The 16427-nt window shown below is 41.5% G+C and overlaps 1 protein-coding gene across 3 annotated transcripts; it reads right to left on the reverse strand.

Annotated features, from left to right (window-relative positions):
* Nucleotides 1-407: 407 nt before the first annotated feature.
* On the reverse strand, nt 408-10489 carry LOC140943554 (transmembrane protein 272-like). 3 transcript variants are annotated; one of them, XM_073392652.1, is made up of 4 exons: nt 10350-10489; nt 2398-2497; nt 2070-2135; nt 408-1449 (listed from the first exon to the last, which is right to left on the reverse strand). In XM_073392652.1, exons 2-4 carry the CDS (start codon nt 2429-2431, stop codon nt 1067-1069), a joined length of 483 nt encoding a protein of 160 aa, XP_073248753.1. In that variant the 5' UTR covers nt 2432-2497; nt 10350-10489; the 3' UTR covers nt 408-1066. The 3 variants fall into 3 exon arrangements, with proteins under 3 accessions (XP_073248753.1, XP_073248754.1, XP_073248755.1); XM_073392653.1 differs by having other exon boundaries at nt 2398-2500; nt 10350-10480; XM_073392654.1 differs by lacking the exon at nt 10350-10489 and adding an exon at nt 10054-10294.
* Nucleotides 10490-16427: the final 5938 nt, after the last annotated feature.

Consider the following 16427-nt stretch of genomic DNA (forward strand, 5'->3'; position numbering starts at 1 on the left):
ACGACTGGAGATATCCGGAGTTTGAGCACGTCTGAGTACAGGTAGCCCAAGCTCGAAATAAAAGCATTGGCGAACATCGGCATTGTTGCGTAAAATTCGAAATATACGGATTCGTATGGGAAAAAACCTATCGTTTCCGTAACCTACGAAAATGAAAGGATTTCAAGAAAAAAAAAACAGCTTACCTTACATAAAATGTGCGTTACGTCTCTCCTGTGTGGTCCATGGGCCGATTTTAGGCCATTCTATGGGTTGTATGGTATGGGTGTTCTCTCTCATAAAAAGGCCATAAATCGGCCCATGGACCACACAGGAGAGACGTAACACACATTTTATGTAAGGTAAGCTGTTTACAAATGAAATTAGTTCTTGTGTTACGCACTTTATTTAGCTGACATGTTCATAAATAAGCTTAAAACTAAATTTAATAGTTTTTTACAGAATGGTTTCAAATAAAAATGGAACTCATAACTCCCGTTTGAAGAAATTTCCCCACAGAAGCTAAACAAATGCATTCGAAAGTTTTATTTGTCGACAAGAAAACGCGACGGCCGTTAGGTCATTTGTGCGCTAAAATTGAAATCGTTGGCAGCAGTAAATGAGTTAAAAACCATGATTTTTGTGCTCAATTATCTCACTGTTTTAGTATATACTAAAACAATTATTCACCTCAGTGGAGGTAAATCCACCACCACTAGCCACCTCCACTTCAGTGAATAATTTCGAATAACTGTTATTTATCATAATATTGTTGTAGTAATTTCGTAATGCCCTTCGCAAGCGTGATGTTTCTAAAAATAAGCTCTGTTATTATTATCATTGTTATTATTATTATTAACTTATAAAACTGCTACAATTACTAGTATTACTTGATTATCATATTCGTGTAATTTTCACAGAATGTCCAGTTGTTGTCGACCGAAAAACACTGAATTATTCATGACTATTTAATGCGGTAAACGAAACATTACGCCGCTTAAATGACTACAAATTTCCTGATAAAGGGCCATTTAGCTTACAAGCAGTTGTTTGAAAGTTGACAAAAAAGGCCTTCTTCAATTAGAATTTAGACCTCACTCTGGCTAGCACAAGCTACTCCCATGCCTATTAAACACATAATTCCTAACACGAAACCAAACAAGATATAATACGAATTAGTAACCCAGAAGGCAAATAGATACAGCGTTTTGTTGCAGAAATCAGGGCTACTGGGGTCGGTGTAGTTAGGCTCGTAGTTACTGTATATCCACACATTTCCAGCAATGAACCAAGCGAACAGAAAGAGTTGGATGAGACCGCTGAGCGGGTTCACGGTTTGCTGATCATCTTCCTGACTTGTGTATCTTACTCCCCCGGCGCAACAAGTACTGAACAGACCAGCTGATCCGGCCACTATTAAGTAAATTGGGATCATGTTTTCCGCAGGACAGTCATCCTTGTATTTTGCACCTAAGACAAAAGAAAAAATGTACTTTATTTGATTGTCAATGTATTTAGCACGAAAGTACTATTTGAGGAAACCATTCTTGCATCTTGTACAAGAGATCGGACCGCCATCTTACGTGGCCATTCGATCTCCCCATGTAACAGAAATCGAATTCCGGAATCCGCGAAATTTTTGCTTGTGGAATCCTGAATCCTGAGCTTTGAAATCGGGAATACATCTCAAGGAATCCAGAATCCCACTAACGTTTGGAATCCAAAATTTAAGTTCTACTGACAAAGGCTAGAATCCAGTACATGCAGTCCCGAATCTACGGCGTGGAATCCAGAATCCAGATGGAAAAGATTCCCTCAGTTACGTGGGGCGAGTTCGAGCCACACGAGTGTTTGGAAGACAAAGGCAGTACATTTATATCTCAGTTCTTTTAACATTGTCATTTCTGTTATTACTCAGTAGGAAATAATTGTCAAGGTCATGATTGTAATGATTCAGGTTTTGACAACCAATGCGGTAGTCAACATCATAGCCAGTAGAAAAGAATTTGATTGACAGAATAATAGTGAGCTATGATATTGGACTATTCTAAGGTGGAACTATTACAAATTAATTGACTGGAAAAACTTACCCATGACTATCATGGCTATCTGAAGAGGAAATGTCACGAGGCATAAAATCACAATGGCAGTTATCACTATAAAAGAAAACAAGGCAATTCATTAACGTAAAATTAAAAGATTGTGGCTGTAGGATTCATTATATCGTTTTTCTGAAATTACCGATAAGATACATGTCACATTAAACAGCCCCTTAAAATATGCTTTAAACATCCTTACCAAGAAGATAGAAGAGAGAAAAAGTCATTCTCGGCTCAGGCTAGTGCTCGATAAAAAGACTAGGAAAAAAAATCTTATAATATTCAAAGGATGAAATAAACCACATTATTAAAAACTCACGTGACGCCAAAAGAACCATCCAAGAAACCCCCATATCTGCTGATTAGTTTGATTTGGATATAGTATGCTGCAGCAAGCCAACGAGAATCTGGTTAACAACCTGCTAAGGAAATGATGTAAATGATTATTAATGTCACTATTCCGCTTGTAAGATACGCCTGCAAACGTCACGCAAATAAATGACGCACGCAGGCTAAATAAACAACAACTACATGATGGCGTAATGAGGGGGGGACACAGCCCTGTGGCAGGTTATAGCGACTTCGGGTTATGCGCACAAAATAACACAAGCCTTACTTATCGCCCCACTACCGTGGGGTAGGACAAGAATCTTGGCAGAGCCTTTCTTATCTCCCCAGCGCCGCACGGGCTGGATCGGACAAGATTAAGGCAAAGGAATAGCTCAAAAGATGGCAAGACACAAGCAATGCCAAAAGCTTGGGGGAAGTCGCAACGCAGACTTAACCGCACCACAGGGAGTGACCCACCAAAATTTATTGAGACATAACAAAACAACAACTCCTCCAAAGGGAGGGAGGGCGGGTAACAAAACTACTTTAAATGATTGCTTTCGTGCAAGCTAACCAAATAATGACTAGGAGTGGCATTGGCAAAGCTTTATATAGTCAGACAGTGTCTCAAAGTACGGCCAATAGGCACAGTTGTACTATAAACTATCTCAACTTATCATGATTAAGGTCTAGCCATGAATAGCTCTGAATAGGGCTTTGAAAACAGGGACCAATCTTTGCGAAGCTAAGAAAATACACGATGACAAACATGCGACAAATTAGTGAGGTTCTAGCCATGAAAAGCTTTTGTTTTCTGCTTAAAGAATAGAGTGCTTTCATTTAATGAATCAGGCTTTCAAGATATCACCGAGCCTAAGACGGGGCAGGCTTTCTCGGCCTACCTCCCTGGGGCTTCATGCTCCATTAACTGCATTTACCCGCTGGTAAATGTCTCATTAATGTCACTATTCCGCTTGTAAGATACGCCTGCAAACGTCACGCAAATAAATGACGCACGCAGGCTAAATAAACAACAACTACATGATGGCGTAATGAGGGGGGGACACAGCCCTGTGGCAGGTTATAGCGACTTCGGGTTATGCGCACAAAATAACACAAGCCTTACTTATCGCCCCACTACCGTGGGGTAGGACAAGAATCTTGGCAGAGCCTTTCTTATCTCCCCAGCGCCGCACGGGCTGGATCGGACAAGATTAAGGCAAAGGAATAGCTCAAAAGATGGCAAGACACAAGCAATGCCAAAAGCTTGGGGGAAGTCGCAACGCAGACTTAACCGCCACAGATGCATGCAATGCATCCCCCCAAGCAACAACAAAAAACTAAATAAAGTTCCCTGACACACGAGCCATTTTGGAAACAGCAGAAAGCAAGACTGTTTCGGGAGTGCGAATATACAGTTGATAACAGTCCGAGGACCAACGACCTAAAACTTTTATTAACCAGTCTGGTAAGCCCGCAGCGGCCGCAGCGGACGCGGCACCTATACGAAAACTGTGACCTTTTAGACTCTCGTGTGGGAGTCCCGCACAGCGAGCAGAATCCTGAAGTAAATGCGTAACAGAAGACCGAGTGAGAAGCCGACCCGACTGAAAGTAAAAAAGGGGTCCAGACCGAGGCTGGGCAAGCATAAAATACCGTTGCATAGCGGAAACGGGGCACAATAAAGAAGAGCACCGAGCTACCACGAGAGATTGCCCCTGTCTAAAACTGTCAGTTTTAGACGATTTAAGTTTGAGAAGCATGTGCTGCGGGCGAGCCAAACTTGGTGAGAAAGTCACGCAATCAGTGGTGAGGTTAAACTGAGAACTGAAATTACGTGCCCCCGGGTACGTAAACTCGCTACAACGAAGAAAGGCGAAAAAGGCTAGCGTAAATGCAGCCCAGATCATGGAAAAATCCCGAACATCCAACCAGCTCTCAAGGACGGGACGGATAGCTAACAGGACCCGGGGGGTTACCGGCTGACGACTTATACGAGGACAACCCTGGTAACGAAGAATACCCCTTAAGATCTTTTTTAAAAGCAGCTTGCCCTGTAAGGGGTCATTGTAACCGGAAACTATATGTAGATTTCTGACGGCTGCTAAGTATATTTTGATTGTGCAATGACGAACTGTGCGAGCTAAATAAGATGCAAAATAAATAAGTGTCCCCTCCGAGGCAGGTAAAATATCGCCTGTCGGAGATGTAAGTCTGTTCATAAGGCAAAATGAGATAAAACGCTTTTCTCCAGATGTATAGGTGCGTTTGGTGTTCCATGATAAGGCCCAGTTAGCATACCTTAAAACTTCATCCTTCAGAGGGTCATGAATGAAGGAGGGATGAAACAAGGGGTCCGGTCGGCATTGGGTGCGAGATCCCTGAAGCGTTTGACCTGGAAACGTGAGAGGGCGTCAGCAATTCCGTTATTTACCCCCGGAACATGGCGGGCCCGTACCAAGAAGCTGTGTTTCATGGAAATGAGAACCAAAAAACGGACCAGGTCCATCACCCGGGGAGCTTTTGAGTGGCCAGAGTTGATAATAGCCACAACGCTTTCATTGTCGCACCAAAATTGAAGGCGTTTACCCGCAAAATGGGGGTACCAGAGGGCGCAAGCGATAACAATAGGGAAAAGTTCTTGCCATTCAATGCTAATCCCCGTCTTCTTGTTGATAAGGAGGTGAGGCGGCCAGTGCCCCTGGAACCATTTCCCATTAAAATACCCCCCGAACCCAATGGTGCTAGCTGCATCTGTGTACAATTCAAGGTCAGGGGAGGAGGTAACAAAGGAATCAAGGAAAAAGGAACGCCCGTTCCATTGGGTGAGAAAAACTTTCCACATGGTAATATCCCGTTGGAATTGCTTGTTTAAGCGGATATGGTGAAAACGGCTGGGAACACCCCTGGTGAGATTGATCATGCGTTGGAGAAAGGTTCGCCCGGGGACCACTACTTTACAGGCAAATTGCAACGTGCCGATAAGGGACTGGAGGTCCACTAGACGGGCTGAGCGGCGGGCACTAAAGGAATCAAGGAGCTTACTAATCCGAGCTAGCTTATCTTCCGGCAACCTAGCTTCCATGCGGGTACTATCAAGCACAATCCCCATAAATTCCAAGACTTGGGAGGGGCCCAGGGTTTTGGCTGCTACTATTGGTACCCGAAGGGACGTGAACACTTTTAGAAGGGTACTAAAGTTCTCCAAGCAGGCCAGCTTAGAAGACTCTGCGATAAAGAAGTCGTCCAGGATGTGTAAAACATGACCCAGGCCGTAGTTGTGTTTTAAGATCCATTCTAAGGCCTCAGAAATTTGATTAAAGAGGAAGGGTGAACTGCGGAGCCCAAAGGGGAGGTACAGATCTACATAGTAACGTGATTGCCAATAAATACCCAACAGGTTCCAGTCATCCGGGTGAATAGGCATAATACGGAACGCCGATTTAAGGTCGGTTTTAGCCATGTACGCCCCGGGACCCAAGGACTTCAAAATGCTTATTGCGTCGTCTACCCGTACATACTGAAGAGAGTAAGGGTCCTTTGGAATATGATCATTTACGCTGTCGCCCGGGGGATAGGATAGGTGATAGATAGTGCGCCATTCCGTAGAGTGCTTTTTTGGCACCACGCCGATAGGGTGGCACTGGAAATTGGGGAGTGGGGGCGAGAAAAAGGGGCCTGCGACCCTACCCAACGACATTTCCTTGCTTAAATTCGCGGAGATAACCTCGGGGTGTTGAGAAGCGGAGATCAAGTTATTGGATACCCGGAATTTTTGAGGACCAAGGTAACCGATGCGAGTCCCGTACCTGAGGGCATTAACTAAGTTATCAACAAAAGATCGATTAGGGTGATTAACTAATTCAAGCGCTAATTTATCTACATCAAGAGGGGTGGATACTGTTGGTCTCTGCTTCTGCTGGCGCTGTTCCACTTTATTTTTTGCTGCGATCGCCCGGGGATGCTGATTTGGTGCTTGTGGCGTGCTGTTTGGAGCTATGGCAATTGAAGAGTGCGTGACTGCTGGATCCACAGCGGCGGCAATTGAGGGAGAAGTGACAGGTACGATGCTGACACCCTGAGGGTTTGTTGAAATCGAAGCAAACGAGGGCAGACCGGCGAGGCTTTTTGCTGGGTTCTTGGTGGGGGCAGTCATCGGATTGGTGGTAGGGGCTAGAGCATATAGAACAATGGGGCTTAGCGGTACCCGTAAAGGTCACCGTCCAAAGTTCAATATCTATCCTATCCCATGCGATGGTAAGATCGCGAGCCGCGCGGCGTCTAAAATGCTCATCGTATGTGTACCACGCTAAGCCCTTGAACTTAGTTACTGCGCGGCTAATGATTTGCTGATACTTGATGAGCTCCACCGCCCGGTTGGGGTAGGCCGTGACGATTACAAGCATATACGCCATGAACGCGTCCAACCACTTTTGGAAAGAGTCTACAACTGGTTTCTTGCGTTTGACAACAGTAAGCGGGGAGCCCAAGTGGCCTGGGGGCGAGTCCTCATAACGCAATTGTAGGGCAGGGGTCTGGGTCTGGTACAGTGTTTCTGGCAAAAGCAAAGAGAAATCTACGTACTCACCGCGGAGTATTTTATCCTCGAGGGCTTTGTCCAACGGACGATTGAGGCCGTTCGGAGGCGCCACAGAAGAAACACGAGGACTTGGAGTGCTGAAAAACGCGGGAGCAGGCGGGATAACGTCGTTGTGTGGGAGCGATTGAAACGCTGCTTGAACGGTCGACGAAACAGTGTCCTGGATCGCCGCTAGTTGAGCCGGGGTAAAAACGGCATCGCTTGACTCCATGGACTCCATTGGTTCTGCGTCTAAATCCACCAAAAGGTCGCTTGTGGCGGACTCCTCCTCCTCGGGGAAGTGGTCCAAGACTTGATCCAAATCGTGAGGTTCGGAAGCCAAATTGGACGTGGCGGATTGACGATTGCGACTCCGTGCGGCCTGTTGTGAGCGCTTCGACGAGGTGGATGACCTCTTGGCCACTCGACCATCAGCCCGTTTGTTTCGCGTTATTGCAGAGAGCGGGCGGGTTCCATTCGCGGAACGGAGCCTTTCGACCAGGCGAGCGTGGTTTCCCGTGACGGGAAGATTCATTTGTTGTAAGCGAAGCCGGAGGACTTCGCTGGAAAGCTTCGAAAGGTCAGTACTTTGACGCGATGTCGCAGGCTGGGAACGTGGACGAGCCATAACAAAACTACTTTAAATGATTGCTTTCGTGCAAGCTAACCAAATAATGACTAGGAGTGGCATTGGCAAAGCTTTATATAGTCAGACAGTGTCTCAAAGTACGGCCAATAGGCACAGTTGTACTATAAACTATCTCAACTTATCATGATTAAGGTCTAGCCATGAATAGCTCTGAATAGGGCTTTGAAAACAGGGACCAATCTTTGCGAAGCTAAGAAAATACACGATGACAAACATGCGACAAATTAGTGAGGTTCTAGCCATGAAAAGCTTTTGTTTTCTGCTTAAAGAATAGAGTGCTTTCATTTAATGAATCAGGCTTTCAAGATATCACCGAGCCTAAGACGGGGCAGGCTTTCTCGGCCTACCCCCCTGGGGCTTCATGCTCCATTAACTGCATTTACCCGCTGGTAAATGTCTCATTAAAAGACGCCAAAACGGATTGATGATTTCGCATTTGCTGTACGGAATGATCGCGTGAAGTTTAACTGATTTATTCTCTCCTGCAGAAAAAATTCTCAATAAGGGAAGAACCTTGTATATGGGCCACCTCGCCCGAATCCTTCGTAGCTCAGTGGTTAGAGCATCCGATTTGTGCACAGAAGGTCGTGATCACAAGTTCAATTCCTGTCAGGCACTTAGATTTTTTTTGTCCCTCGTTTGTGACATGCTGAACACATCATTTCTCTACAGCCATAATTTGGTAAAACTTCACTAACTAGAAAGCCGAACTCTTTTTCAAAGTGAAAATATATCAATAATCTTGAAACTAAAAGGTTTTATAACAGAAACATTAACCTCAAAAATATTAAATTTTTAAAAAAAATCTATCAAGCAGTTTAAAAATTATTCGCTAATTTGTTAAAGTAGACCAAAATGTTCAAAAACCGCTAACAAAAGCGCCTCGATACATACTAATCAAATCCTTCTTTCTAGCAATCGGCTGGAGCTATCTCCACGGTCTTTCACACACGTTCACACAAAGATTGAAACCACTATGAGGTGAAATTGCATGTCAAAAGCGCCTCATTTTCTACAGATAACAACCAAACATCAAGATTATCCATTTTTACCGTATTTCTAACCACAAAATCTTTATCTCAAAATATCTCGATAACGCTCTTACAGATTTCGCTTAAACTTCACGAACATCGAGGCCGCTATTGGAGGAAAAAGCTCCCGTGAATGATTTTGGAAGAACAGTTCCCAGTGCCGAGAAATACTTCTGTAAGTAAAATAGGTAATAGCGTCATTTCGTTGCTATGACAACTCCGATGTCATTGCAACCCTGATCATAAAAGATTTTCATCTTTATCTAATACATCTGTGGTGGCAATTTTTCCAAAACGTTGTTTATGGCGACGTAGTTTATGCTCAAACTTGGAAGGTGTTGGCCTTGAAAAACTGTATCGAGCCACCTTGAAGTGGCTGTGTCACGGCAGTCCAGTTCATTTTGTTTAATTTTCCCAATTACTCGACCTCAGTCGCTATGGAACTTAAAGTAAGCAAAGAAATTACATGTAAATGACAAAATCATAGATCTGAGACAAATAACTATGTCTCCTGAGAATTATTTTTGAAGTTGCAAGCAGCAGGGATCGACTTTGAAAAATGTTAGGCTAAACAGTTTTCAAAAACCCTGATTTCAGTGCGTTTCATTCTTCTTCAGTTTTGCCCATCCGTGGCGTCTGTTGTTTCTGTTATGTTATTTTAACTTTCCTTTAAAGTTTTAAGCGTTTATTTTTATGGTTCTCTTAATTTAACAGGCATTTTGTAATTTCCTAATTTGGCTGAATTTCGTGACACAGCTCCTTTAAGATGTTTACGGAAGATTAGCGTACTAGGTGGGGTTCAAGAGGGCAACTTAGACCCGAATCCGGCTCAACTCTGAAATCTCTTCAGCAACAAAGCATGCTTTTCAGTACGTATAATTTGGTCTCATATACGTGCAACTTGTTCTCGTCACAACAAACAGTAATTTTCCAAGTAAGTGGCGGAAGCTTTGATATTCGAACTAATTCGTGTGCATCCGCACGAATGCCTATTCAAGCAACAAACTAAATTCATCAAGGCTAGTGCAACATTATTTTCATACTTTTAGACATCTTTAGAAGACGTTAATCACAAATTGTAGGCAACTGACTCGGTTTCAGCTAGCGGCCGCAGTTTGTACCTACGCCTTGGAATTTAAGAGCCCGTGATGCTTTTCTTTTTTTTTTGTCCAGCCTGATGCTTACTAATATAAGTTGTTATGAACAGTTGAGCCTGCCCTTGAAAGACTTGAAAAAGCCCTAAAATTGCTGCATTACTTTATTGATAACGTTATGAAAATGTTATCATATTCTTATCAAAATCGGTTACTAAAGAAACAAATTGAACTACACTGTTCACTTCAAACAACATGACAGCTGACATGATTTGTACTCATAATCATTTACTCTAAAACTGTAGAATTCTGTTCACTCTTTGTACATAGTGCTGACCATTAACGGCAGCGACGAGAGAATTTTGTACTACCGTTTATTATTTGCTTATACAGTTTTTTGGTTCGTCAATGGTGTAGTGATGTTTCTCATGACCTCCATGACTCACAGCAATTTGCAATTATAGCAACTGTTAATACACTTCAAGGGAAAAAACATGGTAAAATAAAAGCTTCGTAGTGAAAGATCTTTCATTTCTACTGTTAGACTCTAGCCTCTTAACATCAAAACAGACACTTAACTATACTTACCCTTGACTAAGATCAGAAATAATTTCCTGGAACTCGCTTTATTATTTGCTTGGCGTGTCAGCTTTCGCCGCTTTATACGCGTTCGTTTGCTTCCAATGCGGAAGTCAGGTGTCCAGTCATGCAAGTCACCTACGGTCAAATATATAACAATTATTCATCGAAGTGGAGGTGGCTGGATAAAATTATCACTGCTGAAACGTTGACGTAACGAAAGTAATTTTACTCGTTTCAACAATCGCTTCAGACGGTACCTAGCTCTAGGTGGCGTTCTCCAAGACAGTTTTGAATTCTGGATTCCAGGTACTGGATTCTAGATTCTTTGTCAGTAGGTATTGGCCCGGATTCCAGTCATCATTGGAATTGCAGATTCCTTGCGCTGTATTCCGGATTCCGAAGCCCAGGATTCCAGATTCCAAAAGTGAAAATTCCAGGATTCTGGATTCCACGAGCAGAATTTTCCTGGATTCCGGAAACCCGATACTCTTACATGAAGTGATTTAATGGAGTTAAAGACATGCTTTAAACTTCTCTTCCGCGAAACAAAGAAAAAAAAGGAAAACCCAGTCTCGACCTAAGTTGTTAAAATTTTGTTAAGATTAAAGTAGACTATAATCACCGCGACCACACGATGAAAACTCACGTGTCATCTCAAAAACAATCCAGGAGTTTACCTTGCCAATGTCAAATTTCGTGAACGTACAGTTAAAGCTTAAAAAAACTATACTGAACTTTTCAATTTTTTTTTTTGGCGATTTTGACTGTATCAATTAGTCATTTTATTATGCAAAGTAATCTTAGTCAGGCTATCTTTAAAACAAGGAACGGGGAATCGGGGAGTGGGAATGGGGAACGGGAAACGGGGAACGGGGAATCTTTAAAATGGGGAATCTTTAAAAGCGGGAATCTTTAAAATGGGAAATCTTTAAAAGCGGGAATTAAAATGGGGAATCTTTGAAAGCTGGAACCTTTAAAACGGGGAATCTTTAAAAGCGGGAATCTTTTAAACGGGGAATCTTTAAAAGCGGGAATCTTTAAAATGGGGAATCTTTAAAAGCGGGAATCTTTAAAACGGGGAATCTTTAAAAGCGGGAATCTTTAAAATGGGGAATCTTTTGTAAACGCTATCGAGGATGATTCTGAAAACCCTTACGTTTGCTGATTATTGTAAACCTAGTTATCTTTAAGAGGCTGGTGTGAAATCAATCCAGGTTCTTAGCTTAATGATTTTGAAAGCGTTGGTCTTAAAAGTTTGAATTTGGCAAAGGTAGAGGTGTGTTTCAGCCAATCAGTTAAATGAACTAAAAACGCGAGCGCTGTCAAAATTTGCTGTTGTAGTCATGTTTTTCGTGTACATTATTACCTATAAAAATAAAAATGCAATTACTTTTTTAAAAAAGCACATGACATCTCGGCCAATAATAATCATTAAAGGTCTGATAATAGTCTGTCATGGTCTCCTGACCCACGCTGGTCGTTAGAGGTTTTTAAAATTTTAATTTTCCGACGAGCGTCTACGTCACTTTTTTATTGGAGCTTTCCCCGAGCATACGTCCTTCAAGATTGAGCGATCCATCCCAAAATTAATCTGCAATTTGCACTCCGACACGAGAAATGATAAATATCCCCGTTCCCTTTATACGGGAGTCCTCCCCCGAAACCGCCTGACACTACTTCTAAACTTACAAACTGAATTCTTCTTATTCTCTAAATTAAAAGAGCATTTGTGAAACTTTTGCAGAAAAATCGAGAATTTGCTCAATTTTTCTTGGCGGTCGCTCTTAAAAAGACTGAGTGTTCTACAGAGAAATTCTCATTTTTTGCGCAGCATTTTGGCGGGAATATTTGAGTATTTGTAGCCATTACGTGCTTCGTTTTACCTCTTTCTACGCCATGTTGTCTCCTGGAAATTTTAAAGTGCCTTTGGCATTGACGGTGAAGAAGAAGCGAATCGTTCGCTTTGAAGGCCTTCCAGAATTTAAATGGAATGATCTAGGGGGAACAGGATGTGGTTGGACAAGACTCGTTCGGAGCGGTTTTTGTGACAAAGTCTGCTAAAGACCTGGCCAGGAATTCAGGCGAGTCAGTTCTTGTAAAGAAATTTATCGATGCATTCACTAAAGAAGCTCGTTTTCTGCATGACCTCGATCACGGTAATATAGTAAAATTTAAAGCTGTTTGTCACGAGCCAGTCGCAGTTATCCTGGAGTATGTTTATTCTGGCCTGAGCGTTTTCGGAGGAGAGGGAAAGGTCAGTTTATTAAAAGACTTTGTCAGTTGCCTTGACACAGGGGATTATAATGGGATGGACGCAAATTTTATGAACAGGATCGTGTCGGATATTGCCCATTTTAAAGATTCCCCGTTTTAAAGATTCCCCATTTTAAAGATTCCCGCTTTTAAAGATTCTCCATTTTAAAGATTCCCGCTTTTAAAGATTCCCCGTTTTAAAAGATTCCCCGTTTTAAAAGATTCCCCGTTTCAAAGATTCCCGCTTTTAAAGATTCCCGCTTTTGAAGATTCCCCGTTTTAAAGATTCCCGCTTTTAAAGATTCCCCGTTTCAAAGATTCGCGCTTTTACAGATTCCCCGTTGTAAAGGTTCCCGCTTTTAAAGATTCCCCGTTTAAAAGATTCCCGCTTTTTAAGATTCCGTATTTTAAAGATTCCCCGATCCCCGTTCCCCATTCCCATTCCCCGATTCCCCGTTCCTTGTTTTAAAGATAGCCATCTTAGTCATGCACATATATAATCTCAGCACATATTTAGAGTGGACGTATACTTGTTCCCGTCACAACAATTCAACAGTAATTTTCCAAGCTAGTGGCTAGCGGAACGTTTGCTGATCGTAGTAATGCGTGTGTATCCTCACGGATGCCTAATGAAGGCAAAATTGTATAATAAGTGTATATCATCGCAAGGCGAGTAAAACATTTGATTTTTTAAGTTCATCATTTGAAGACGAAACTTGAAGTTTGTTTGTCGAGCAAGTGGAATATTATCGTCCGATTGATGAGTGTATCAATTTTTGCGGTAGCCTTCATCAGAGACAGTCAAAGACTATGGCAGACAGAATAATTCTGATCAATAGTATTGGTACCACGTACCAAGCTCCGTTTGTGAAATAAATTCCTTTCATTTGCACCCTTTGGCTATGGCTATTCTTTTCAACTCTGCTGCCTTGAGAGTTTTATTTTGTACAGCTTCGCAAATCACGGGGCTTGGTGAATGTGCTCACCTGCCACAAGTATGTACCAGGTCTGTTCATAAACTTACCAATAACTATCATGGCTATCTGAAGTGGAAACGTCAGGACAGATAAAATCGCACCTGTAAAAAGAAAAATGCTACTTTATTAACTGCAGTAGATTGAAAGGTCCCGGCATTATTAATTAGGGTTCTTTACGTCGCTTTCAGACATTACTTCGTTAGACTTGAAAACTTGTTCTTACTGAACGTTTCGGGAAGAAAACGTAGAAAAAAGCATTCAGTCTCTGCTCAACTTCACATCCGATTAAGAAGTCAAGTTTAATAAGCAACAAAAAAACTTACGTAATGACAGAAAACTCCCCTCCTTCCAAGACATGTCCTCATTGGCTCCCATGTCTGTCGATTAGTTTGATTTGGATTTTCTTGGGTATACCTGCAACAAATCGGAAAAAAATTAAAATGGTCAACGGCCTGCCAAGTTAATAATTAGAGTCGGAATTCGCAATTTCAGAAGAATGAACGAGGAATTCAAGTGCGCCTCGTCGGTAAGATGGCGATGAGTTCGAGTTTATTTTACAGCCATGATTCGGTCAGTAAAGAATCATGAACAGGAAACCCCTAGCTCCTATTCAAACTGATCGAGCAGTTGTCTGCATTGAAAAAGCGACGATCTTTAAAATTCAACAGCATCACCAAAAAGCTTTAAAAAGATTATAGCAAATATATGGATTGAAATAAGTTTTCAATAGAAGGCTTACCTCAGAGTCACTAAATGACAAAATGAGTTGCTTGTTTAATGAAACGTTTCAATTCCTATGTCATTAGTTAAATTCCTATTTCATTAGTTTTCAGCATCAATATTAAAATTAAATAAAATAAATTAAATGGATGAATAAATTAATTATTTAATTAAATGACTTAAATAAACTATGTACAACAATAACTAAATGGTAACTTTGTACAAATTTCAACATCTAATCTAGTTCATGTTACAAATCAGTTCATTAATAAGACGTCTCTTAAAAACTTTAGTATTTATGATTTCCTTTAAGTCTTTACTTAAATTATTCCATATTTTCACACCACGGTAATAAAAAGCACGTTGGCCAGCATTAATTCTACAAGATGGAATATTGAGGCTATCTCTATATCTTGTCTGTCTATCATGGACAATAGGTCGAGTTGAAAATTTATCTGACAAGTAGCTAGGTGTCAGACCTTTGAGACATTTATGCATCATAACTGCATCATTGACCATAAGTCTTTGTTTGACACTTAGCCACAAGTGATCTTAGACCTGCAGAGATATGGTCATATTTGCGAAAGCCCAAGATAATCCTGGCTACAAAATTTTGAACAAGCTGAAGCTTTGGAGCTGAATGCCGAGGTATTGCTCCAACCTAGGAGCAATAAAACAGCTCGCTAAAAACAAAGCTATTAATGATTAACAAAAGTGTTTCCTTATTGATCTGGATCAGTTTGTTCTTACAACTAGCAACAGTTTTACGTATGTGTTCATCATAGGAGAGGCACTGATCTAAAAACACTCCAAGATTCTTTGCTACAGGTGTCGATGATATTGGTTTGCCGCAAAGTGTTATTGTAAAGTCAGGTAACTGTCGTAGCAATTGCGGCACGTCTATGACAAGAAGTGTAGTTTTATCTGGATTCACAAGTAGTGAATTGTGACAGCACCACCTACAGATTTCGTTGAGATCAGAGTTAACTGCGGAGACTGCGTTACATAGCTCATTAGTTTTAAATTTCAAGTAAAGTTTAGAATCATCAACGTAACAAGCAGTTTGACAAAGTTTAGGTACAATTAATAAATCATTTATATAAACAGTAAACAGAGCAGGGCCAAGAATGGACCTCTGTGGAACTCCATAATCAACCGGGAGAGGTTGCGGAACCACATCCCCAATACGAACATACCGGTACCTTCCTTTTAGGTAACTTTTAAACCATTCAAGCGCTGATGGAGACACACCAAGACCACGAAGTTTAAATAACAACAAGTGGTTTATACTGTCAAAGACTTTTGACATGTTCATCAACACCAATATTGAGATCTTCTTTTCATCCATAGCTTTTAATGGGTTATCAGTGACAGACAGAAGAGCCGTTTCAGTGGAATGGTGTTTACGATTGCCACTTTGGAATTGTGATAGCTTGTTGTTATCGTCTAAAACCTTGACAAATTGTCTGTGAGCCAACCTTTCATTTACTTTGGATGATACCGCTAGCAGTGATATGGGTCAATTGTTACATTGGTTTCCAGCATCGCCATCTTTAGGAACACAAGTCACTTCAGTGATCAAATTGCGTTCTGTGCATTCCATTCATTCTTGATTGGAAGTCCAAACGAAAGCTGGCTACATACATGCGACGCACGCGTAATAACAACCTGGAGATTAGGATTGCAGGCTCCTCTTGTCGTCCGCAACAACACTCTCGTAAGAGCGCAGTAAAGTAGTACTGAGCACAATTTTTTTTTGGTTAATAATTCTAAGTGACAATGGCCTTATTTTTAATGGCCAGTGCCGTTTGGCTAATAGTAAATACTTTTCTAGCCAAACCAATAAGTGTAAAATTCAGTTTGACAGTGACGTTAAAGCCATGAAGATAAAGTTAAATGGCAGAGGTTGGTTTCCGCAGGTCACGGGAGTTTACACTCTTTACCTCTTATTGGCCATATGTTGGCCATTAATTTGGGAATTTAAAAGAACTGAAATCATACGCGTGGTTTAGAAATCGAATAAGCGCGCAGCATTTTATTTTACCCATTTAGAAAACGCAGTTTAATCGCCCAAATACAGGATTGGAATCGCTTCCAAATTACATTGATACAGTAATCGGCTTGGTTAAAAGAG

The sequence above is a fragment of the Porites lutea genome, chromosome 7, assembly GCF_958299795.1.
Source record: "Porites lutea chromosome 7, jaPorLute2.1, whole genome shotgun sequence".
NCBI lineage: Eukaryota > Metazoa > Cnidaria > Anthozoa > Scleractinia > Poritidae > Porites > Porites lutea.

Coding starts and splice junctions, on each gene's coding strand:
- LOC140943554 (XM_073392652.1), bottom strand. CDS start 2,431: ATGGGGGTTTCTTGGATGGTTCTTTTGGCGTCAC. Junction 2,136..2,397: donor GATGGTTCTTTTGGCGTCAC/GTGAGTTTTTAA, acceptor TTTCTTTTATAG/TGATAACTGCCATTGTGATT. Junction 1,450..2,069: donor GATAGCCATGATAGTCATGG/GTAAGTTTTTCC, acceptor CTTTTGTCTTAG/GTGCAAAATACAAGGATGAC.